This window comes from Varanus komodoensis, unplaced genomic scaffold (genome assembly GCF_004798865.1).
Source record: "Varanus komodoensis strain SLA01 unplaced genomic scaffold, ASM479886v1 scaffold13_3, whole genome shotgun sequence".
Classification (NCBI taxonomy): domain Eukaryota; kingdom Metazoa; phylum Chordata; class Lepidosauria; order Squamata; family Varanidae; genus Varanus; species Varanus komodoensis.
The window spans coordinates 12,076,513-12,102,443 of NW_025335409.1; the positions used below are offsets into that span (position 1 = coordinate 12,076,513).

At 40.9% G+C, this 25,931-nt stretch overlaps 1 protein-coding gene across 8 annotated transcripts in view; it reads left to right on the forward strand.

Annotated features, from left to right (window-relative positions):
- Window positions 1-25,931, forward strand: part of MAGI2 (membrane associated guanylate kinase, WW and PDZ domain containing 2) — a 708,373-nt gene that overhangs the window by 579,577 nt on the left and 102,865 nt on the right. For all 8 annotated transcript variants that reach the window (XM_044423188.1, XM_044423195.1, XM_044423191.1 and 5 more), the window contains one exon: window positions 22,657-22,688. In XM_044423188.1, the coding sequence (XP_044279123.1) occupies window positions 22,657-22,688 (32 nt within the window). The remainder of the gene's footprint in view (window positions 1-22,656; window positions 22,689-25,931) is intronic.

Sequence of the window (25,931 nt, forward strand, 5' to 3'; positions counted from 1 at the left end):
ATTGTACTGCCAAAAAATGTTGAAAGAGAGCAAGAAGTTCACTTCTCCCAGCGTGCAGTTGCCTCCCCCGGCCATTTTTCAGCAGGGCAGCTTCTGTTTCATGATCCTATGCTAGTGAATGGGAGAAAATGCTCCATTCACTTGGAAAGAAAGCGCCTGGCAAGGCTCTCAGCATGGACTTGTGGGTGTACTAGGACCAGGTGCCAGGCTGGGGACCCTGGAGGAGCAAATGCACAGCAGTGTGAATCAATTTACATATGTTTCCATGCAGACGATTAATTCAACCCAAACACCCCGACATTTGTTTCAATGGCTTTCATATATTTTGTCAGCTTCTCTGCAGAGCAATATACTGTTTTCTTCATATTTTTAGAATCAGATAGGAAGCCATAGGTCATCATGCAGAAGTTGTAAATTTGTTAAGATTTCAGTATAAATAACAGTAGGCATTAAAATGGAGTAATAAAAGTTGTGTTAACTACATCCCAGAAGTAGCAGTATGAAATGTCACTTCTTGTTGTTAACATTCCTGTGCATGGTGTACTTACATATAACATTGCTTTTTCTTTTTTTGCTAACCCTGTAATTATCGTATATTTTTCATGGTGGACTTTAGTATTAGCAGATGTTTCTGTCTTTATAAGTGGCACTATTGGTAGAGCAGCCAAACAGATGCTTTAAAAGTGCATATTAAACTTAAGTGTTAATGTCGTTAATAAATTTAAGGTGCAGTTGTCATGGGAAATACCTACATCCACATAATATACCAGTAAGAATTAACAAGGGTTGCATTGTACACAGAAGCAATAATAGATATCTAATAATAGATTCATTAGAAAAATATTTATTATGCAGATGTTTTGATTTCTATTACAAAAAATATGGGGATTACACATTAAAGCTTCTGCATGCCAATAGAAGCAGTATATACTATTTTAATTCTGTAGTTGTTGTAACACTGCCAGGAAGAGCTTTAGGACAGAAATTGAATGTTTCCTTCCATAAAGGATAACAGAGTTAATTTATTAAGCAGAAAGCAAATTTTACATTGAAATTGTTGAGAACCAAAGGGCCTAATGTTTTGTAGAAAGTGGCATGTCTGAGGTCTCTGTCATGGATCACTGATAGGAAACGTTTGGAGTCCTCTCCAAGCATCATGGTAGGCTGCAAGTTTGATGGTGATTGAGACACTCCCTGAAAGACGAAACACAATGGCAGATAAGTTTTTTACTTGAAATATGTTACCAAAGACCCAGTTGAAGCCATTCCGTCTTATCAGATGAGACTGGCAATGACTGGGTTGTCCTCAGGGAGACTGGGTCCCCATAACTAAGAATTCTTTGTTTGTGTATCAGGGTGTATGTAAGGATTACCTAAATATGTTGAATGTCTTTCCATTTGATCTGCATGGTACATGTAATGTTCCTGTAATCTCTCTGTTGGACTTCCCAAGCTGTTGTTGGAGTGCATTGTGTAGATAATGTGTTTTGTAACCTCAGAACGATATTTTATGGAAATACCAGCAATAAAATGAGATTATATGCTATGAAACAAGTGATATCATTATTGTGATAGGGTTCTTAGATATACTTTGGGGGATCGTAAAATATTGGATCCAGTAGCATCCAAACATTATTCATCATGACTCACTTGAATCCAAGTAGCTGCAACTAGTGCAGTGAGCCATGCTGTGATAGCAACAGTGAACAGTGCAGGCCCATTTAACATTGAACATTAACTAAAATCCCATTGCAATCAATTTTAAGGATGTTACCAGTGGATAGATCTGCACTGTCATTTCAGCCCTGGTAGTCAAAAGTCCCTTAGGAAAGGAAGTTCTTCCTTCACCATGCTCCTATGTCATAGCTTTGTACCATATAATAGTGGCTTGTGCACCAAACATCAGCATGATGTAGTGGTTAAGAGTACTGGGCTGGGACTCAGGAGATCTGGGTTCTAATCCCCACTCAGCTCTAGAGCTAATTGGGTGACTTTGGGCCAGTCACAGACTCTCAGCCTAACCTGCCTCACAGGATTGTTGTTGTGAAGGCGAGATTGAGGGCAGGAGGAGGAGAATGATGTGAGCCACTTTGAGCTGTTTAAAAGGTAGGATATAAATCAAATAAATAAAAGGCAGGATGTAAAATATAGTGAAAAAATCAATATTGTTGTGCCAGGACAATATTTTATGTGGATGCAAGAATTAAATTACAGTGATGTCACATCACCCAGCTAACTTTCTATCTATAGCATTCCTTTATTGATGCATCAACCATTGTTTCAAAAACCCATGCCGAGTACTAGTCACATACCGCTGAAAACCGACACTAAAAATAATACTCTTTCAGCGTCATCTTTCCTTTATCCATTTATATCCATGATTAGCCTCAGCAGATTCATCCATATGAGGAATAGCCTTAGCTTAGCAGCAGAGCAAATGCTTGGCCTGCAGAAGGCCCTGTGTCCAAGCCCTGACCTCTTCAGCCAGTGTAGGAGAAATCCATTGTGGAGACCTCTGCCAGCCAGTTTCAGCAGTACTGGGCTGGATGGACAAACGCTCTGGCTCAGTCTACAACAGTGTCAGAAAGCCTTTCAGAAAATCTGTGAATTGCCACTGAAACAAGATTGGTCAGGATATGGAGAAATATTTTAACAGAGAAAATGCAGGGAATGATACTCCTTAGCATTTAGATAGATTTTATTAAATGTTAGGAATAGTTCACATCCACATATCGACATGCATACTTCAAGGCACTTTTCACTGTATATTTAGGCAGAAGAAATTCCCACAACTCCCAGCACCTAAACATCTGTCTAAATATGAAACCCAGGATAGGGTTGGGATGAACACTTTTGGCCTCCGTCCCTCCAGAATCCATGGACTTCCTCACATACTCGCCCAATCCTGCAAAGCGAGGGGGGCCAAGAGGAGGTCCATGAAAGTGCACCAGGACTCAGTTGTGCCACTGGCAACCCTCCCAATCAGGAGCAGTGGCAGTGTGCAAAGGAGGGCAGCTGCAAGTGGGCATGCGAGTCTCTGTCTCCAGAGGCCATCCTTTCTCCCACTTGCTGTTTCCACAGGACAGAGGCCTTGACTCCTGGTGAGTGTCCTACAAAACCTGGGCATGCTCACCAGGAACTCAGACTCTGACCAGAGCCTGGGAAGACAAAACCAGGGAATCCGATGGATTTTCTGCACAGAGCAGATGCCTCATACACCCCTAGTCCAAGGCAGAAGTTGGGGTGGATGGAGTATTTTCCTTTCCCCCCAGTAATTCTCCACACTGGTCTAGGTGAAGGGCCCAATCCTGGGGCTTGCTGGATGAGCAAGGCAGCTTTGGATCCACTGAATCCAAGACTGCTCCAGACACGTCTCCATCTAAAAAACCTCTACTTTAAGGACAAAAAGGGAGTTAAGTTATTTATTTCAGCCTTCAGCAGTGTTGGCAGTCCAAGAGGAAGCACCAGAGCTTTCAGCAGAAAGGTGAACTGGGGACACCAATGGCAGGTGCGTCCCTGCACAAGTGGTGGACCCTTTTCCCTGTTCTTAGGGATGGAAAGGAAATCTGTCTAGTTTGCATTTTCATATACAGTTATCCTTCAGTTTTCATGCTTCTCAGAATTTTGCAGTGCAGGTTTTCAGTGAGGAAAAATGTACAAAAAGGCAATTAGGGGAAATTGTCTTTAAAATTGCTATAGATGTTCATGCACTTGAAGATGCTCTTAAATGTGTCTGAATCTTTATGCTGAGTTCTGTAAATTTTAAAACTGATGAGATAGGATGGGGAAAAGCTGTACTAGAACAAATGTGAATATTACAGAAAGCAAAAGAAAAGATCCCATCCCTAAATCCCATGTTAAGTCCCAACTGACAGGGTCTTGCTTTCTAACCTAGGGACTGTCTTCTACCCAAGATGAAATTTGGAAGGGGTACTTTCCAATTCATTCTTGCATTCTTAGCCATCCTTGTTAAATAATGTGAGGACGACTCCACTCGGATTCACCATGTGCTCCCCTGCCTTTAGCATAGAGAGTATGTTTTTATGTTACACATAAGGATGACAAATCTATTTTTATAACTGTTCTTTTGTGAACTCCAGTTACTCCAGTATTGCAAGATCATTTTTGTTTTGTTTTGTTTTGTTTTTTGCTGAAATAAATAACCTAACTCCCTTTTTGTCCTTAAAGTAGAGGCTCTTTAGATAGATTACTTTTAGTTTTAAAAAATCTATACATGAGTTTGCAATATGGGAGGACATCAAAGATTCCACATGTGAGTCTTAAAGCACAACCTCTGACATTTTCTTTAGGGAGAGGAATAATTTACATTTCAGCATTTTCTAATAGAACAGTCAACTAATGTTAAGGGGAAAGAAATCAATGTTGCTTCTTTTTGTTTCTTCTTCCTCTCTTTCTTCTCCTTTCTTTCTTTTTTTAAGAAACAAAGAATAGAATCATCGTATGCGAAATAATTCATCCAGGATTAGCTAGCTTTGGAAAAGAAAAAAAAACAGATTTTTTTTTTTTTTGCTACTTCAGTATCATCTGCATGTATTTTAAATTGCAAAAGTTACATGAAATGGGGCTGTAAAGCCATAGTAGAGGCTTTACCTTTAGAGGTTGCTCTCAAGATTTTCCTAGAAGCAGACAAGTATGTCCTTCATATGGATTGTGAACCTTTTTCTCAGCAGAACAGGCACCAGAATTCATGCAGTCCACTAAGGACAAATTCCTATGCAATTTTCCTCAGGAACCCACCTGCACCTGCCTGTGAATGCCGGGACATATTGGACATCGCAGGAGGTTTTTTTCCTGACTAAACTTACATATATTTGAGCCTTAAGTGAATTGATTCAATTCAACACAGTTTCACTTTGAGTCCTGATTTCAAAGGGGACTTTTCATTTGGCATGCCTAAGCCTAAATTAAAGTTTATTCCTAATTTCCCAGGGTTTCCCTGATCTACCTGCGCTCAAGGAGCAAACAGGGAGAAAGTCAGGTCTCATGTGCCAGTTGCACCCCAGCCTTCCCCTCACTGGCTGCTGCCCTCCCAAACTTTGCAGTCAGGAGTTCACTACTGCAGAGGGTGAGAAGAAAATTCTTCAGCGGGTGGTACAAAGCATCCCCCTATATACTTTTCTGCTTTAAACTAGGACAAGCCCTGACACAAACACAGCCCTGCCCCTCTTTCCACATGTTCATGCCACAGCACCTGAATCGAGCTATGTGCCCTCTAGGGTGTGATCCCGTGCTGTGGATTCCCTTTGTGTGCTGTGAGCATGGTCAGTGCCCTGATTTGTAGTCTTCTGTTTAGACATTGGTTTCTGAATGTTGTCCCCCAGAGTTGTGCTCTGTTGTTAGGCAGAACGAGGTGACCATCTTGGGAGAGAGGCTGGTGGAACAGGAAGTGCAGGCAAATTGCTGGAGCACAATTGCTGTATTTCCACCCCGCAAGTGAGACTGCCGCTCTCAGGTGCGGTGGAGGGTGCAGGCATTGGATGCATGGTTCAGCTAGCATCTTGGGGGAAAGGATAACTGTCCATTGTGTGCCTCGGGCAGCCACAGCATCCTGGGGCAAGGAACGCTCAAACATTCTCTAGATACTGGATAAGAGTTGCATTTATTTTGGCATTCTGGCTGTGTAGCTTTTGGAAAGGCTGCACAGCTTTCTTAAATTACATTTTTCCTTCTTAGTTTTCCCACCCATGTATAAAAAACAGATGTAACCATAGAGCAATGAGGGGAGCATATTTCCTGGGTTCAGTTTTAATTCTTTCACATCTAGCATTTGGGAAGGCTCTTGAAAGATTGTATACTGTTCCGTTGTTTGTTGTTTATTTCTTCATTTATTTATTGTGTACCTTACCAGAACAGCAGTGCATGATTTGTTTCCAAAAGGCACTTTTGCAACTATTTTGATTAAATAATTGCAAAAGAAAAGAAATTTTTGATTTGAAGGTAAGAGGGGGGAATATTGAGACATAGGGACATACCTTTGAGACATAGGAGACATTTACACATATCTATGTATGACAGGAGAGAGGAAATAGGGGTGTTCTTACCATTCCCAGGCCCTTCATGTCTCACACCGTGAAGGGTAGCCCTTGAGGGGGAAATGCTTATGTATTTGTTCTGTGCGCTACCTCATCTACCGGCCGCACATCAGCCCGGTAGATGTAGCAGTAAAATGCCATTTACTTTATATAGGGTATAGCTTAATGGTAAATCACATGGTTCAATCCCTCCTACCTTAAGGTAAGGCTGAGAAAGATCTCTGTCTGAAACCCCAAAAACCCACAGCCAATCAATGTAGACAATAAGAAGCTCAATCAACCAATGAACTGTCTCAGTATAAGGCAGCATCCTATGTCCCTGCATAATAAACCTATGTAAATAAGAAAGTAGTTGTGTGAGAGAGTTCCTTAAATATTTTAGTTAAGGTGACTACCTAGAGATCAAGCAGAAAAAAGAAAATGGATCATCCCAAAAGAGGTGCATCGTTGTATAAAATTTACACATGCTGATCTGGTTGTTAGATGGAACTTTAGAAATAATTCCTGTAATTTCAACAGAAATAGAATACATTGCACTGCAGTGGAGGAGACAGTCCAGGTAATCTGCATGCCTGCTCAGACTCTTGACGGGCAACTTGACAGTCTCTGCTCTCCCTTCTTAGGGTTCTTCAACTTTAAACCGGGCATGGACTGAACAGCCATTCAAACAGAGGATGTCTTCAAGCAGAGGAATATCCTCTGACACAGGACTGTCCTCTGGAAAGTAAGATACATGTAATGTTTGCTGGTGTCACATTTAAATGTCCCCAACATATATAAAATGTGGGCCCATTTTTAACAACAAAGGGGACACCTGGGTAGGGATTACAGAAAGTATGAGCACTTGCAGTTCACCCTACTTGGCTGTGGGGGGTCAGCCTTTGGAGAAGGAACTATGACCAGCTAGGCAATGGGTGTGTGAAAAGACCAGTGCTCTCACCCATGTGCCTACTCCCCTCTTTCTACATTTTTCTATTAAACCACTGGAATTGCTACCATCACATCCAGCTGGGGCCTTGCCTGATTTTTGTGTGGGCCTCCCAGGGGAAACGGGGTTACTGTAATGGCATTGCCTGGAAAGGCTGGATCATGCCTGGCAGGGCAAAGTCATGTGAGACGAGGCAATGCCAGTTCTCTGGCTGAGCAAGGTCTTTCAGGACCCTGGACAGATCACAGGGTGGAACTTACAAACTTTGTTGCCTCAGCAATGTGCAGAGGTCTTCTGAAGATTGGCAAGTCTGGGCCTGCTGTTAATTCCACCCCCTCTGAGGAGCTGTCTCCTTCATAATTAGCCGCCGTCTGGTTTTGAAACCAGTGGCTTCTATGCTATGGAGACAGTGAGGATTGCATCAGAGGTGTCTGACAAGCCTGATAAATTCATGTCTTCTGACCTGGAAGTCCTACAGTAGCAGATGGAGGGTTGCTAGCTGAAGCCCCCTCCTGTTCTATTTCCTCCTTTGAGCCAGAGAAGGGCTCAAGGCCTGAGAACATGACAGCTTGGTCCTTAGGGAACTCTCTAACTGGGAAGGTATTTTAAGCCCAGTGTCTTGGAAGCGTATCTTATGGCCAGGTGATAAGATGGTCTTGATATTGCTCAGGTCTGATCAGAATTTTTCATCTACAGGTATTCAAAATGAGCCTGAATACCTGCAGCATGTGCTAAAAAGTAGAGTTCAGATTATATCTATATATTCACATCTGTGATTTTTTAAAGAACTGTAATTCTTCTATGTAGAAACACATTTGGGCTAGAAAGCTGAGGTCTTTCATCATCATTAGGGAAGTTAGGTTTGACAGTCACCTATTTCCCAGTCTGTTCTTTTAAGAACTGCTTACAGGCAGAAAATTTCAATAGATGTTTTCCTGTTGTAGAAATACTGAAGGCAACACCATATTGAATGGCTTTCTGCCATCCATGAATCTATGTTCTGAAAGAAGCTAAAAGTGCACATGTGTATTTGGTACAGTGGGGAAGGGCAATGTTTGTTGTAATTTTGAGAAATCTCTTCTTTGAACTACCCAGACTCTGTTCAACAGAGATTAATAGAATATTTATATTTGTACTCCATCACCTGTCCTTAGCAAAGAGTTGAAGAAGTTACATGGATTGGTTTAACAAGGGGCTGCAATCTGTAACTTGCTCTGAACAAGCCCTGAGAGTTCCACAGGGTCAGGCCAGATTGGAAGACGGTGTACTTAATTATGCAAGGTTGCGTAGTAATATGTGCCTCTCTCACCTCACAGTATTTCACCGATCCAACATGATTTCTTCAGCCTTAGACCACTGAAACACATGACACTTGTCAGGGTCTGCGATGAACACCAAAACAAATATAGACTATAAATCAGAATTTTTATAGGTGCTTTTGATTACAGGAGACTGAAAGGAAAACAGCAGATACTGTAATGACTGAAGTACTATAGCAAAGGATGGGCAAGTGTGCCCTAAAATATTTTAAATGAATTAAACAAAGCATGTAAGATAAACTGATGAGGCGGATTTTTTTTATTCTAAAAGCTGGGAAATAGCTTTTTTAAGATTCCTGAAGGCAGAAGGAAGCTATTGTATGGAGATGTCTAATGAGAAGCAATAAATAGCAATGAGGACTTGGTGGTGATTGGATAAATTACATAAGAGTTACATGTTATTTTGTGTGGCACTGCTTTAAAAAATGAATGGCTACGTGAAAAGGCTGTGCTGATAAAGCATTCCAATAAGGCCCTTGGAGAGAGCGTGGTCTCAGCATTATGAGCAGGAAAATAAACACAGCTGTGGACATCTGCCATTTCTTCCACAGTCTTTCTGCTCTCTTGGCAGTGTGCGATGTCTTTTTGGGACTGAAATTGATTCAGGCTGTGGGGATTTAAAAGACACGCCTAACAAAATGGAAATAACCCTTTGATACAGAGGAAATTGGAAATGGTGCATAAGCATGACGAGTTAAGCGAAGAACATTATGGTGCTGACAACCGTGAAGCACTCTGTGGGTCTCATAAGGAACTCTGCTCCCATCCCCACGCACGGTCCTTTAATGGGCTTTCTCCAGTTCAGGAATTGTGTCATGCTCCGAAAACAACAGCAGAGCCATTATAGCCTCTTCCCCTTTTCCTAGGAATATCATCCAGAAGTTGTCTGCATGTCAAGAAATGCTTCTTGTTTTAATGCGTTTGGTTGGCAGGAACAATGTTACCTCCCTAAGGAAGCACTTTGAAGGTTTAATTAATAAAATGCTCAGAAAGTACTTCATGATAAAATGCCCTTCCAAGCAACTGTACCTTACATATCATTTTTGTGGAGGACCTATATGTAAACTCCACAACCATATTTATGTATTTCTTATATTTATAGCCCACTATTTTTGCTTCCAAGGAACTCAAGGTGGCTAATGTAATCCTTCTGATCCTATCAATTTTATCCTCACAACAGCCCTGCAAGGTAGGTCAGGCTGAGAGTGAGTGACCAGCCCAAAATCAGTGAGCTTTGTGACCAAGCAGGGATTACAGCCAGATCTCCTAGATCATGGGTCCTCAAACTATGTCCTCTGGACCAGATCTGGCCCGCCATGCCCATTTATCCAGCCCACCTCAGAGGTTTTGGATTCACTCAGAGAAAACGATCTCCGAGCGAGTGAGCCACCGTCGCGCACGCACCTGCTGCCACCCCCGTGCCTCATGCAAGGTCAGAAGAATTAAAGGCAGAAAAGTATGAAAGTCAAGAACAGACTAGCTGCTTTGGTAGAAGGCTGGGAATTGACAGAATCCAAAGTAAAAGTACAAAACTATGCATAGGTTAAATGGTTTAGTGTTAGAACATTAGGAAGTGCAAACTTTAAAAACACTTTATCCAAAACAAAAATGTCTCACTGTGCAAAATTAAAACATTTACCAAACCTTAAAATGTGTGATATTAAAATGTTATAATACTGTAAAAGGACACATATGACAACATGTAAAACACACATTTTAAAAACTACAAATGGGTTCATTTGTGGTGTGATATACTGGGTATGGTTTGGTGTGTGATGTAGGGGATCAGAGTGTTGGACTCGGGACATGCAAGATCCAGGTTCTAGGCTCCAGTTGGCCATGAAGTTCACTGGGTGACTTTTGGTAGGCCACTTACTCTCAACCTCAGAGGGTTCTTGCCAAGAAGATAAAATGGATTGGAGAAGGGACTAGGCTAGATAGAAATGCATTGCCATACAACTAATGATAATCATTAGCGCCTTAACTTTGGTTTTTGTCAGTTGAATATATTAGTAAGGACTGCTGGTGCTTAGAAGATTGGGAAGGAAAGCCATATGGGTAGGCAAGGGCATTGAAGACTGGACCTGGCCACCACAAATCATGCTTGGCCCACTTGCTTTTCCTGAAAAAAAGAAATCAAACAGAGTGAAGAATTACCATTGCATGGCAAGCCCATAAAATATAAACCATAGCCCCTGTCATAAATAGCATTAGAGAAAACTGGTTTGTGTGTGTGTGTGTGTTCATGTCAGAAGACATTTCCAAGCTGCCTTTTGGCCATAGCAAGAACTCCTAAAGCAATTTACGTTTCAGTTGAAACCACTAAACACTGCTAAAACAATAGTAAAGAGAAATAAAGCCAAAGTTTAAGAAACTAGAGAACACTGACACTTAAAGTTTCAACATCTTGATGAAGTCCAGATGGAAAATACACACATACACGTGCGCACACACCCACTTGTGCTGCTTGCCTAAAGATATCAGGAACTGAGGTAGCTGAACTGCTTTTGTGAGGAAATGGCAGTCAAGCCGCTGCCGCTGCTAAAAGAGCCCCGTCTCACGCACCCGCTAACTGAACCATTTTCTTTCTCTTAACCAACTCAGAGTGGCTTCCATCATTCTCCTCCTGCTGCTCTCAATCTTATCCCCACAACAGTAACCCTGTGAGGTTGGGTGAGAGTCTGTGACTGGCCAAAGTCACCCACTTGGCCCCATGGACAACCAGGAAGTAGAACCCAGATTGCCCGAGTCCCAGTCCTGCACTCCTAACTATTACACCCCAGTTTTACATCTTATTTTATTTGATAGGGTATAAAACAGCATATTTGCACCATGTTTTCACCCCATCTTTGGAATGCCTTTCTTGCAAAGGTACTCCTCATGCCTTTACTAACGTTGTACTGCCTATTTGTTTACCCTGGTATTTATGAGCAATTACGCACTGCAATGAATTGAATTGGCTCTATGGTTGATTATTGGTTTTCTCTGCTGATGATCTATCCATTTTATTAGAGGCTTATTTCTTGTATTTTATGTTGATTATTTTTACTTTGGTGTATGATTACCCTGGTGTTTTTTAATGAAGGACAGACAGAAATAGAATAGATGGAAGGAGGCAATGTTTCAGATTCAGACAACAGGTGTTTAAAGGTAGTGTAACCCTATCCAGAACAGTCTGTAATCTATCAGTATCTCTGTCTTGTTTGGACTAAACCTCAACTTATTCACCCATCCCCAGTGCATCCAAGCAACAGTTCCAAACGTCTGAATGTAACCAGTTGAAAAGCAGAGAGCTGCATATAATCAACATATTGATGACACCCAAATTCCAAACTCTAGATGGCTTCTCCAATGGCTTCATATACATGGTAAAAAGCATGGGCAACTAAATAGAGCCTTGAAGTACCCCTACACCATTATCCAAAGGGCTAATCGATGATCCCCCAGCCAGGGTACATTCAACCAAACTGCCCTTGAACTATCACAACATGCTGCCCCCAAGTCACAAATTAGCCACACATTCTAGACGGATATCATGGTTGATGCTATCAAATGCTGCTTTGTGGATCAGCAGAACTAACAGAATACTCTTCCCCTGCTAACTTTTCATCATCTACAAAGCCAGCTAAAGCCATTTTAGTCCCCAAACCAGGCATGAACCCAGCACAAACATACATAACCCTGATTCTATATAGGCTTGGGAAAATGCCAGTGCTTTTCTCAGTCTCATGCTCACTCGCTCCATCTTGCTCTCTCGCTCTCTTCTAAGTAACATTCTCCATTATCTATTGATTTCAAAATATATTCACATTTGCAAAAATCAGAATGTGCTCATTAGATCAAAAAACTACAGCTTAATGGTTCTCTTCACTTAATCTCTTATTTTCTTTATGGATAAGTATTTTGCTAATTAATTTGACTAACTGTGAGAAACTATCTTTCAAGAAAAGATAAAAAAACAAATGTCAGCTGAATTGTGCCCAGGCTAATAGACTGGTCCGTTACAAAGTATTTCTGATTTTTACACTTGTGACCAAGGAAGACATATGCCAATTTCCCTCAATATATAGCACCCAATTTAAATTTTGGTTAAGCACTTAAGCATTACTGCTAAAGCAAAGGTAACTTTACAATACTCTGAAATCTGACTTTTTGGCCCAAATAAACAACCAGAAATAAACAACTTAGAAGCCAAACTCATTTTCATACCATAATTGAAGTGCTATCTAATTACCCTGGTCATATAGAACAATTGCTTTAAAGAAGATGATTCAGCCATCAGCATTCAGCACTAAGCTTTGTTCCTCAGAAATGAACTAGTTAAACATTGCATAGCTAATACACTGAAGTTTCCCATTGTTAAAGGAATAGGTTTCTAAACATAAATTAGTATTATTTCAAAACATGTTGACAGTTTAATGCATCTTAAACGCAGGAGCCAAAATGTAATATATTGTAATTCAGTAGTAAATTCAATGCACCACAGGGAAATTAATGGTGCATCCCACTGGTCCTACTGGCAACCCTTAGCTGTTTGGTTGTACTTTCTTCTTCCTGTTATCCCCACTGTCTTTACCGTGATTCAGACTTAGCTGTTCCCAGTCGGGGGTGGCTTGGAAATGTCTTTGAGCATGTCACCTGGCCTTGTAAAGTTGAAGTGCAGTGACATGTTGGCCTCTCCTTGTGGCCACAGGTTGCTCATACAGGAAGCTGTTTTCATCCCCTAATTCACAGGATGGGGAAAAGCTAGTCTTATTTCCTGTCCGTGCTCACTTGATTTAAGTCTGGTCATGCTCACTGGTGGCTGAGTCACCCTCAGTCTCAGATTCATTAGTGTTTAAGTATAGAACTGAACTCCTATAATGCTGCTAAACCAACAACTGGTCACCATCTCTAATAGTGCACATCTTTTACAAATCTATGTGTCACATTGTTTAAAATAGCCAGTAGCAGAGGAAAGTCAGAAATCTAAAACAAGACTGAAGTGGAAAAAGAAACATAAGGGAAAATCTGGATGCAAAAATGGTGGATACATGAGATGAACCAGTACACAGAATCAGTACACACATCATGAGAATAGTGGGTTATTGAACCCACAAATTTCTGAAATGGAATGGGATTGTGTAAGCAAGCTGCCTCCAGTAAGTATGCCACTTCTGCTTTGAATTAACAACCTGCAATTGCCCCATTCATAGGTTGTTAGCATGGTGGCCAAATCTAAACACTATAGGTTGTTTAGGGGTTAAACAACACACAGTTATCCCAGCAACAAGCCATGGGATCACTCTGGATTGTTTAGCAACTAAGCAAACAACACAGAATCTCTGAGTTAATCCTACTTAAAATAGATTCACTGAGATGAATGGACTTTATCATTGGGTACAAACCAATTATTTAATTACTGTAACTAAAAATTGCAATATTTCAAAAATATCAGCCAAACCCGGATGTATTTTATCCCACTTTTGGCTCTGTATGCACCTTGGCTAAACAGTCCGGGACTGGCTGGAGGACTGGTTTGCTGCTTAATACCTTCCTTATTTATTTCAAAGAGCTCTATGACACCTATGAAGACTACAGGCTACCCAAGGTAAAATAACAAAACCAAGGATCCTTCAAAACATGTTTTAAAAGTCTACCAAGTACTACTTATGATCAGTTTAAAAGAATCTTGCATATTATAATACCATTTAAAGAGGAGTCAAGCCCATCCATTATTTCACAGAATTCCCTTACCTTCATGCCGCCAATCCAGGTGAATAGAAACTTAGATCCTTCTTTAGACTGGCCACCTACATGTCACCAAAAAAGAGGAAACACATCTCCAAAAGAGAAGACAAAAGAAGACAGAGATTGCATCACATTTGCATATGCTAATTGAAATGTATAGATGCAAATATCGAAATGATTACTATAATTCCTATAGTAATGCAATACATTCCACTGTAGGAGCAAGACGGTGACTGGGCAGTAAGTGTTGCGGTGTAACCTGTTGATGGGCAATTTCAAGGTCTCTCTGTTTGACCTTGTGGTTCTTCCAGGGAAAGCCTGTTCTCTGATAATGGATGGGTCTGCAGTGCCATAGAGGTGGAAAGAAGCTTCCCTTTCCTGCTGTGCCTTCCATTCAGAGCTTTGCATAGATAGCTTTGCCAGCACAGATTGCCCTGTTGTGCAAATCCAGCAACAGAGGAATGTTACCATAGTTAACAAGCCACCCAGAACCCACGGAATGCTTTAAGGTTCTGGGATGGCTGGTTAGCAGTACCAACAAGCCACCTGCATCAGATTCACACAACACAACAAGCCACATGAGAAAGAATAATTATGTAAATCCCACCCCCCTCTGCATTGGAGAGGAAATGAGTCACACTGGCTTGTTTCCTTCTCCATTTGGTTGTGCAAACTGGACAACTCCTTCAAATAGACAACAGGCCTTGGTTCTCCATAAAGTAAGACAGATGGCCACACAGAAGAGCTTTTCTCAGTGCTGTCATGAGCAATCTACATGCTTCGGTTTACACATGTTCTTGTGCAAACAAAAAAACCCCTTCAGATTTTGTTTTAGTTTTGGTGTCAAGTGCTTGTGCAAGATATAAAAAGATGTTGCTTTGCACAGAAGTTGCCTTTCTCATGCTGAAAGACTCCTTTAGATCGAACTCCATGAATTCTGAATTAAAATCGTAACATCAGACTATCATCACCATCATCAGTTCTGGGTTATTTTCATTTGAATTCTAACTGCACATGGGTCCCCAGCCTGCAATAAATTATTTCTGAAAACAGAATCTGACAGTTCAGTCGTATACATGTTTATACAAAAGTAATCAAGTTTAATGACATTTACACCCAGGTGTTTTGAGGTAACCCTGTGCACATTTATGGGAATAAGCCCCATTGAATAAAATATAACCTACCTCTGTGTAAATGTATGACGGACTGCACAAGGGAGATTTAAAATGGCTGTTTAAAACATAATGTAATTTGTTACATTTCTGTTTTGGTGTTTCTTTAAGGACATTATTGCAAGTCTAGACCTTACAAGGCTATGAGTTAGATTAGGTGAAGAGATCATGAAAATGTATGAGTCCAACTGTTATTGAGAGCTGAGCTTGCATTTTCTGCCTTAGAATGCAATACTGTAGCTGGTTGATATTGTTATGTATTAAAAATGTATTCCTTTTAGATGAGCTCTCCTTTTGATTCTAGGTGTAGGATTTTTTTTGTTGTTTTTTGCATTTTAAATCAGTCTCCATACTACTATGACTGAACAATGTTGCACATTTTATTTTATGCCATTCTAAGTATTAATACATTGCAAAAACATTTTGTATTTCTTTTAAGTTCTTTGGAGACTGTTGGTCGTACCAATTATCTTTTAAAACTAGGGAAAGTTCCTCCAAGACACTCATCGGTCGCAATTCACAGAGCAATGGGAAGCCACATAAAATGGATAGCAGTCTGTTCATTCCAATGGAAATGAGCTCATAATTAGCACTATGTCAGCATTTGACCTTTACAGACAGCCAAATCCCTGCTGGGAAACATAAGCCCTTGGATTGACTCAGTAGCAACTAAGAATTTCTGAGTGATGATTATTGTGCCTCAGTATCCCCACTGCATTGTCTGATTCCTGGAATAGAGGCATTATGGAAGGAAGTTTTCCTAGAACTACCAGCTCTGTTCACACAGTTCTACTCTGTTTGGAAGGAAAGAGGGAAGTGCCAAAGAAAAATGAATGTCACAAAGAAATGCCCAAGTTTCTGATCACTCCATCTTCTCCCAAGGCAGAGATGCTAGCCACATCTGACTCACCTGAAATTATGATCTTGCCTTCCTGGGTTCTCCACATAGCCATGGCCCCTTCCTTGGACCCTCCACAACCGTTTCCTGTACCACCAATTCTGCCCAGTTTTTATAGTTTTTTGTTTCACTTTTGAAGTTTGAAATGCACGTCGTAAGGCTTATTTACAGCCAAGAAGGGCTTTAAGTTCAAATATCTTGGTATTTTGGGGATATTACTCCCTTCGCTTTTGCTTTCAGTACTGCACTAGAATGTCTCCTGAGAATATTTCTGAAATTGAGTGCAGGTGTCATACTGAAGGGGCTCTTTCAACATCCCCATTCTAAGCATATAGAACTGCCTCGCATAGGGATAGACACAAGTGTGGCATCATGGTTAGAGTGCTGGATTAGGACTCAGGAGAACAAGGTTCAAATCCCACTTGGCAATGGAGCTCCAGTGGGTGACTTTGGGTCAGGCACTGATTTGCAGCCTAACCAAACTCACAGAACTGCTGTGAGAATAAAATGATAAGAAGAACAATGAAAGTTGGGCTCATCGCAAAGTGAGGGGAAGGAAGGCTAAATAAACAATGCTCAGGGAAATCTTGAGAATGGTGAATGGCCCAGTGAATCACTCTGTGACTACCCATAAATGAAGTCATCTGTTACTATGGTGAGTTTGTGCATCAGTTTTAAATGACATTGCTGAGAATCATTTGGTGAGCCTTGCTTTGAAATGGCAGCACCAGAGATATCAATGGATTGACTTTGTCTCATTCCTTTCAATTGGTTGTGCCTTGAGATGGGCCGCTTCACATGGCATAAGAGTCCATGGGTTAAAGAACCTCAAGGCTATCATGACAGAAGGGAGAGAGGACATGCTACTGGCATGGTGCCAGCCACTTCTGCTTCTCCCAAGCATCCCAGAGAGTAACTGGGTTTGGTTCTGCATCTCAGCCACCATTTTGTGACTGGAACTGACCACCCATGGGCTGCCATTTTATGACCGGCTCCACAACATGCAGCCTGTGTTCTGGTAACAGCAGGAAGAAACACAGTGCTGATGTCAGTGAAATCGTGCTTCGCAGCACCGCTTCGTAATTTTAAACTTTCAAGACCGGCCTATCAAGACCAGCTAAGTATGTCTGAGAGGCTGCACTTTCAATTACCTGTAACCTATTTTTGACCTCAAGGTAAAAACACATTTATTTGAACAGTTTGTAAAGATTTCTGGTGATTATTTTTATTTGTGAGGTTAATGGACCTCCAAAGGTCATTTTTCTTCAGTGCTTACTGCCAATTTAAGTTGCTACAGTTTCCAAAACAGCCACACTGATGGGCATTCTTTCATTCAAAACTGATCCTTTAATTGCATTTGAGTTCTAAACCATTTTGGGAGAAATGGCACTTTTCATGTTTTTGACTCTGCCCCCGCAAAGCTAACATGGTTTACTTAAAATCTGTGAAGGAGTATCCTACCAAAGTTTCCAGAGATAAAGTTATTTTACATGAATACTAACCATATCTCTCTCTAGCTGCCCCATAACAATTGCTTTCTGGGCATCTTACAAAACAGACTGTGCAATAAAGTCATGCAAATTATTAAAAACTTGGACATAATTAAAGCACTGAAAGTATTTTAAAAGCCTGGATATAAAGGGGTTTGGGTAGCGCCAGGTGAGTGTCTTTGGGGAGGCTGTTTCCTAACCGGGGCCACTTCTTGGTGGTTACCTGCCTTACCTCATTTGGCAGGGACAATCTAAGCAGATGACCTTAAGGTCCGGATAGGGACACATGGGAGAAGCCAGTCGGTCTGATAACCTGGTTCTGCAGGGCTTAAAGGCTAAACCCACAGCTTTAAATTGGGCCCGAAACAGACTGAGAACTAGTGCCACTGACAGAATGCAAATGTTAAACAGAGTAACTGCCCAGCTCGAGTCAATGTACTTAGAGCCCTGTTGAGGAGCAACTGTGGTTTTAAAACTGTTTTTAAAGTCAATATAATATATTGCAGTGGTCTACATGGGACAGGGGTGGTGCAAACTCTCCTTCCACTTGAGGTGGAAGACCATAAATGTTCTACCACTGTTTCATCTTCTCCCGATTGCCACCATTGCTGTATTTCCTGTCACTTCCCACCTCTCTGCATTGTGCATCACCACCTTTTCTGTCCTTCTTACCCCATCCTCTCTACTGCTCCCTGCCTTCTGTCTCATTCCCAGGACAAACTAGAGGGTGAACAGGTTTCCTGAAGAGCTGTGTCAGCTGGAGAAAGCACCTGCCATGGCTCTTCAGACATCCTGCTGGGTCAAGATGCCTAGCTGTGAGGGCATCCTTCTTTAGAGCCGGGCACTGTAGGAGAGGGCATCCCAGGAGATCAGCAGCCGAACTTTGCAAGAGCAAAGAGGAAGTCTAGCATTCGTCCTTCTGAAGAGGGACTCTCTGCTGTCACAGTATTCAGTAACATGAAAATGTAAGATGAAAACAATGACATTTCTGGAAAGGAAAGTTTTTGTTTAAGTTAACTAAAAGTTGCACCACTCAGGACCTTGAAAGTTCGTGCTGAGACTCAATTACCCCCCCAGGAAAGTGCCAGAAAACCATCTGTTCGTTTGAAGTAAAGGGTCCATGCAGTGCTGTTCAGACAGATTATCTACGGAAGCCATATGTGAAGATACATTTCTATGACAAAAGGCAACGAGATCAGCACAAGCTTATGGACATAATCATCATTGAAACAAGTGATGTGGAAACATGATGGCATCCTTTAAACTTTAGTTTTAAGTTTTGAGGTCAACCAATTACAGCCTACTTCATAAATCCTACCCATCTCCCAAAGTCCTTATTTTCCCAAAGCACTCTGAATTACATACTTGGCTCACAGAAACGTTTTCAGATCTCCAAAAGAGGGCATAAAGTATTTAGGTGCACACAAACCACTGCAGACTTGGGTATGCACCGAGAGAGACAGTTTCACTAAATGCTGGTACAACAGCACTCAGATAGTTGGATTTAGGCCAATGGCTTATTGTGGTTCCTAGCATTGGCAGCCATCTCTTCCACCAGCCAGCAAGCACAAACAAGCACCACCGCTGGTTGTGCAAGGCTCTTGTGCTGCGACACTAAGCTAACAACAGCACAGCACAAGAGGGCTAGGAGAGGACATTTCACCTTCCTTGCAAAGCCAGGCAACAAGGCAGGAAGCTTCTGCTGTTGCCAGAAGTTCTTCTATGTTCCCTGTTTTTCTGCAGCTTGCATTGTGAGCACAGAACAGGAGTGGGGAACGCGTGACCTTTCCAATGTTGTTGGGCTGCCGCAGTATTAAGCAGCATAGCCAATGGTGGGGGATAATGGGACTTGTAGTCTGGAGGAGCCCATGCCTAGCATAGAAGTGTCTGGTGTCCTGAACCTCTGTATCAGCCTTCCCCCACCCGGTGGCCTTCAGAGGCATTTGGACCACAGCTTCCATAATTCCCGTCCAGCAGGGCCATTGACTGGGAATTCTGGGTGTTGCAGTCCACATGTGTCTGGACAGCTCAAGGTTGGGGAAGGCTGCTAAATGAAAGCCCTTCCCACAGTCTGAAAACTAGTAGGCTATGTTCTCATGGTCTCTTGCATTTGCTTGTATATGTAGGTTCATAGCTCTTTACCAATAAGTGCATAATGCTTAACAAATCTCTCTTCATCTGAAAAGGGGCGAACGAGGCAGAATTCAATAATTCCTCATCCCTGATCTGATGCTGTGAAATGAGGGTGATGGGTTTGTTTTCTTTGATCATCTCTGCTGTTTGGTAGCCGCAATTTTTAATTTTTATAGTGGAGGTGACCCATTCTGCTTAGTGAGCTTAAGTACATCCAAATCTGCATGCACTAGAGAATGATGCTGATGAGCAGCTTTGCTAGAATTTTACCTGCTGGGGTTGCAGTCCTAAACCCACATACCTGGGAATAAGCCTTACTGAGAAAAAGTAGGACACATGTCCGAGTAGACAGGCATAAATCTGCTGTACAAAAACCTGTGTTTGCAGGATAGAAAACATGAAGTTTGGGGGCCCAGCTAGCTACAAAATAACTTGGTAGACGAGATAATGGAACCGTGATGCTTCTGAGTTATGGACTGGCTACTAAAAAGAGCAGTTTCTGTATGCCTAGCTGACACAGTGTGTCTGGCACGGCTCACCTGTACTTCTGCTTTTAAAGGTAACTTTTAAAGTCAACTTTGAAAACCAAATAGCAGGCTCTAATAGTGATAGCATTCATTCTTAGTGTTATCTGATCAGCTATTCAGCTCCAACACTGAGAAACATTATTTCACAAATTCCAACACAAGAAAAACAAGGCCTGGTTTCTGTATGTTGCTGGGGTAGTTAGAATTCACAACAATGATGTAAGTAAAACCTGGTCACAGACTTACTGATGTTCTTAGGATGCACAAATATCAGAACTAAGCACTGGATCATGGTCCACTGTGACACATTTGCAGCTATCCTAGTTAGGTCAGGCACTTATTACCAGCTGGTAGACACCATCACGGGAGGAGTTCATTCAACATTCTAATCGGGGTATATCGTATTCCAAATTTCTGCAAAGGGATAAGCTGTTTAGATCTTCACAGTTTTTGTGCTTGGTATATTTTAATGTATTTTATTGGCTTGATTATATACAATGGGCACTCCACTTTGAAATGAATCCACTTTGAAATGAATCCAAAAGATTAACTGCTGCATATTTCTGTGTCATTCAGTCTCTAACGGGAAGTAGCATCCTTCTATTAGCCAAGTTGTCTCGTGTCTATCCTTAAGGACTGCTCTAAGCTAACGCATTCCTGTTGGGGAACCCTAATCATCTTGCATCCTTTCCAAGTGTCCATCTCTACTTCAATTTCTGCAAAGCCTGCCAAGATGCATGCCATGATGTATTCAGGCATGTTTTGGGGTATGAACAGTACTTTCATGCTGAAATAGCAAAAAAGTGGAGGGTGATAAGGAAGCTACAGCCTTGAGCTTGCAAGAGCTGAGCAGGGAAGTCAGGGGCAAGATATTCTGGAGGGCATTCATTCACAGGGTCACCATAAGAAGGAGAAGACTTGAGGGCACCTAAGCAGCAATGACAATGGTTAGAATTTGGATGGGGAAGCTCTGCATGCTTACCTGATAAAGGATGGTGCCTGTTCCAGATAAAGGGGCTGGAGTATGTTTTTCTAGTTTCCTAGACTGTGAAGCCTTCCTAAGCAATTTACCAGAGGAAGAGGGCTGAAGCAGTCGTTGCTTTCTAACTGTAGGAAGCAGTTAAGTCAGGTGTTCTTGTGTGTTATTTTAGTGTAGGCACAGCAGTGGTGTGGGTGGGATGTAGATTGGAATTTCAGTGCGAACAGTAGGGGGGCTTTAACATCTTACTTTGGTGCTGAATTCTTAACCTTAGACCCTGCTTTTATCAGGTGGAAATGAGTCAACTAGTCTTCTTTATAGTGCCACTCAGACCCTGAAATGTTGTCCATATAGATGTTAATCTAGCTCGTTCACTTCTGTGATGCAGAAAACTATTTTATGCAGTCAGACTTTTGAGGAGAATGAAGGATTATGTTTTCAAAGATGAGGGTTGCTGCGATTTTTAAATTAACATGCTGGGGCGTTTATGTAGATTATGTATTCCCAAGAGTTGGCTTATTGCAAATTTATTATTATTATTATTATTATTATTATTATTATTATTATTATTTGCTGAAGATTGTGCACTATTTTGACTTTTGCTTTGTTTTAAATTGCTTGCTGGCTGCTGTAGGCACTTTTTATAGAAAGTCGTGGCATAAATGTTAAACTACTATGTAGCTTTAATTCTGAAAAATAAAAGAAGTAAGGTGTTGGGAACCATCTGTCCAAGACTAAGGTGTTATGTGAATTTTGCTGTGGAATAAAATCTCTTTCACATAGCGTTTCATAATGGAAACAAAAGCATAGATGTGTGAGTAAAAATGGTTGTAGTTTGATATTCACATACCAGGTAAAAATGTTCAAAGGGAGAAGTTTTTATATGAATAGCAATTAAGACTGGATCCATATTTAGTTAAGGCTGAACCAGCAAGGATATGGTTGGGTTGGGATGGGTTGGGTTGGTGTATTCTCCTATACCATTACAGTCAGCCGTGTGATTAGAAAGTTGGTCTGAGGACCAGGAGATTCAAGTTCTAATCTTAAAGATCACCGGGTGACTTTGAGCCAATCACTGACTCTCACCCTAATCTACCTCACATGGTTAGTTTGAGGTGAAATAAAGAGGGAAAAGATCATTCAGTCTAGCCTGAGTACCTGAGAGGGGGGAAAGGCAGACTAGAAATGTAATCATAAATAAAATCCATATAATGAAAACATATTTATGAATACAAGCATCAATGTCCTGTGATGTTCAGCTTTCCTTTAGTGATGATACTGATCTCCTAGATTCATTCTCCCTATCTATTCTAATTACTCTTAATAAAATTACACATTTGAACTAAATAAACCTATTGTTGTCCAGTATTGAACATAAAAAGAAAAGACAGATGCCGTGATTTCTTTCTTTTCTTTTCCTTTTCCAGGATTCTTCTCACCATGGAAGACTCCAAAGCCTGTAAGTTTTCTTGGATTTTTTTATTTTGTGGGTGCATTAGAGTATGTAGCTAAACCTAAGGGCTTTTATGTCCCATCAATTTCAGTGGGAGAAAATTAAGTATATGCTTAATTCTTCCCAGCTGAAAACAATTGGACTTACTTTTGTCTGCTATACATTTTCTCTATGGCTGAATGTTAACCATAAACAAATCCCATAGGACTGGAGGGGGGGCTACCTGCAAATATACTCGTTTAGGATTGATCAATAAATCTCACCTCTTTGAGATTTTTTCCATCTGCATTTCAAGTAAGCATGTGTATAATTGCAATCTAAGATCTGCTTATATGTTAGGGAATGCATTTAGGATTATGCTGTAAACTTTGGCCTTCTGTTTTGATAGTATTCTGTCTACTTGAAAACTCAGTCTGAAAACACTTTGCTAATTAGTATTTCTTTATGACATCTAATCCTGCTTGCATCCTCTAGCCCGCTCAGCATAATTCATAAAGTATTTCTCAATAGGATTAGCCAAAGGAAAGTAGATTATATTAGATCCTGATTGCCTTGGGCTCTAGTTGCAGGCAGGTATTTGTTATCTAGCTAGACAACAAAAATTTAGAGCCATGGGATAACTATAGCCAGTGAGATCCAAGAGTACCTAAACAATGCATTCAATCAAACTACTGGCTTTCCTTTGCTCAAGAGAATGGAAGAATGTGAAAGCTTAGCTCTCTGCTGGCATGATTAATAAGATATAGTTACTGCCCATCTTTTATTAATATTTCCCCCAATTGGAGCAATTTAAAGTCTGCTTGGATTCCATTTGTAAAGTTGGTGCTTCTTTCCTTTTGTAAAGCCTGGTTATATGTTGCATTCTTCACCTGAAATATAGCCAGGCTTTGGCTGCTGAGAGTCCTCAGTGCCTCTTGAGTCAAGCAGCATTCCAAGGGTTGGATCCTGAATGGAGATGAATCAACGCCCCATCCCCTCCTTCCCACCAAAGACCCAGTAGCCCCCTAAAACAGGAACACAGAGATTCTGGAGACCATACTAAATGGAAAGAGCTATAAAGAGATTCCAAAACATTTGGATGCAGAATATAAATAAAATAAATAAATCAGCAATCACTTCCTCTAACAGAAGATCTTGGAACCAACCCTAGGAAATGCTTGAAGATGTTTGCCTTGATATTATGCCAAGAACTGACGCTGGCCTCCTGGCTTTTAATCACTTGGCTCACTTAGCTCATTTTCCCTGATAGAAATGTGGAAATTTAGGTGGATAAAACAATGTGGAACAAGGATCCACTCAGCCAGCAATAATGCCCTGTCTCTGGGGAGGAGGATCAGGCAGGGACATCCACACATTTCTCAAGTGTAAATAAATAAATAATCTTGAGAGGAATTCTCCTCACCCCACAGTCTGGTTCCTTTTCACATAGTAAATAGTAACACCACTCTGAAGAAAGAAGTACAAGTCCCTCCCTAGTTTTTTTATTGTATTATTTCTTATCCTAATTATTTATTATTTTATTGCATTATTTATGTCTATGGTTTATCACATCCAGCTTCTTAGGCTAGATGTGATATTGTAATCTATGGTTGCCCATCTAATACATATTGTGCTTGTGTGTGTATGTGTGTGTCCCGTGCTAGCATGGCCTTTGACTAAACAGGGATTGGTATGTTCTCTTAGTGCTTCAACTAGAAATGGATGGTCTGTTACTTTAACTTTTGAAGTCCTTGAAGCACAAGTTTATCCTGTCACAGTATGCAATTTAGAGGTGGGAGAAAGTTTGTGTGAAAATTAATTCAGATTTTATAGACATTTCTGCTGCACTGTAGTTCTGCCGATGCATTTTTTAATGAATTGCTACTAATGTGTGGAAGTGGAAGGATGAGTCCCAACTGCACATTGGCTCAGGACCAGACGAAATCTTGGAATCTACTATTTAGGAACTGATTTTTCCCCAAAGTTCTTTAGCATAAATGCTTTTCTGCATGTGCACAGGAATTCTCAGAAGAATAAGAAAAGCTCAGTTTGTCTGCCCCTTCCTTTTGACCATGCCCTAACATTCATTAACTTTTTCATGCTGGAAAATGTTGAAGCTTCCAGTAGAAGGTAAAAATAAACAGGAAGGTCAGGCGAAACCTACCTTCCTTCTTGCCCTCAAAATATGCTTATGAAGGGAGGATCAGTAGAGCAAAGAAAACTGGCAGCCAAGGAAAGGGTTAAGCACTCCATCTCCCACTGCTCAAAATTGTTCCTTCCTCAAGCTGTGTTTCATTTAAAATTAACATCAACATTATACAAATTTGCATGTAATGTCCAATTTGCCTCTTGGTGCATTCAGTCACTACTAAGAAAACATAAATTCATATTTTGAACTAGCAGGAGATAATCAGAAAAAAAGAATTATCCTTAAAAGAGTGGTGGTAGAAAATACAATCAACATGATTTATGGTTTATTGAAAAGGTTTTTTAGATTTTTTTTTAACCCTAAAAGAAGCTGCCTTTCCCTCCTTCTCAATTATACCATCAATGAGACAAGACAGAAGACAAAAGCTTCCATTCTCCAAGCTTCTCTCTTCTCCCCCTTCCCTTTTAGATGAAATGGAGATTAATGGTCTAGTATAAAAACAGTGCCCAGAATTTGGCTGCCAAAAAGAAGACAAATTGTCCAGGGCAGTTCTGCAGCTCTTCATTCTTTTTCACCTTGAAAGCTTAGTCTTTGCCTTATACCTATTCACTGTGGCTAACAGTTGCTCATTTGACAACAAAATGCATTTGAATTATTCTCAGATCTGAGTTTAGCTGCATCTCCTTTCAGTTATTGGAAAACAAAGCAGATTAACTTGTCATATATTGGGACGCATACCTCAGAGAACATTCCAGGCTATTTGTCTTGAGATCTTCTCCACAAAATCACAAGAAGAGGTGGCACAGACTGCAGTATATCCTTGGATTTGTGACTATTTGTGCTTTCATTTCTGATTGTGTGGCTCCTTTTACAACCCATGCAAAATCTAGTATTTGCAGACACTTCTGAATGCAATTTTGTGCATGTAAACACCTCTATAGAGTTCTTTGTGAGACTCAAATTCAGATAAGTTCAGACAATCCATTCAAGAACCAAGTCTCAAAGTCCAGTGGTTTCATCACAGACATGGTGCAGTAGCACAGAATTCATAGCATGTTATGGTTAAGGGTTTGAGTATAATTCAAACAAAAGGGTGTCCAGAACCCACTTTGTTTGCTTGT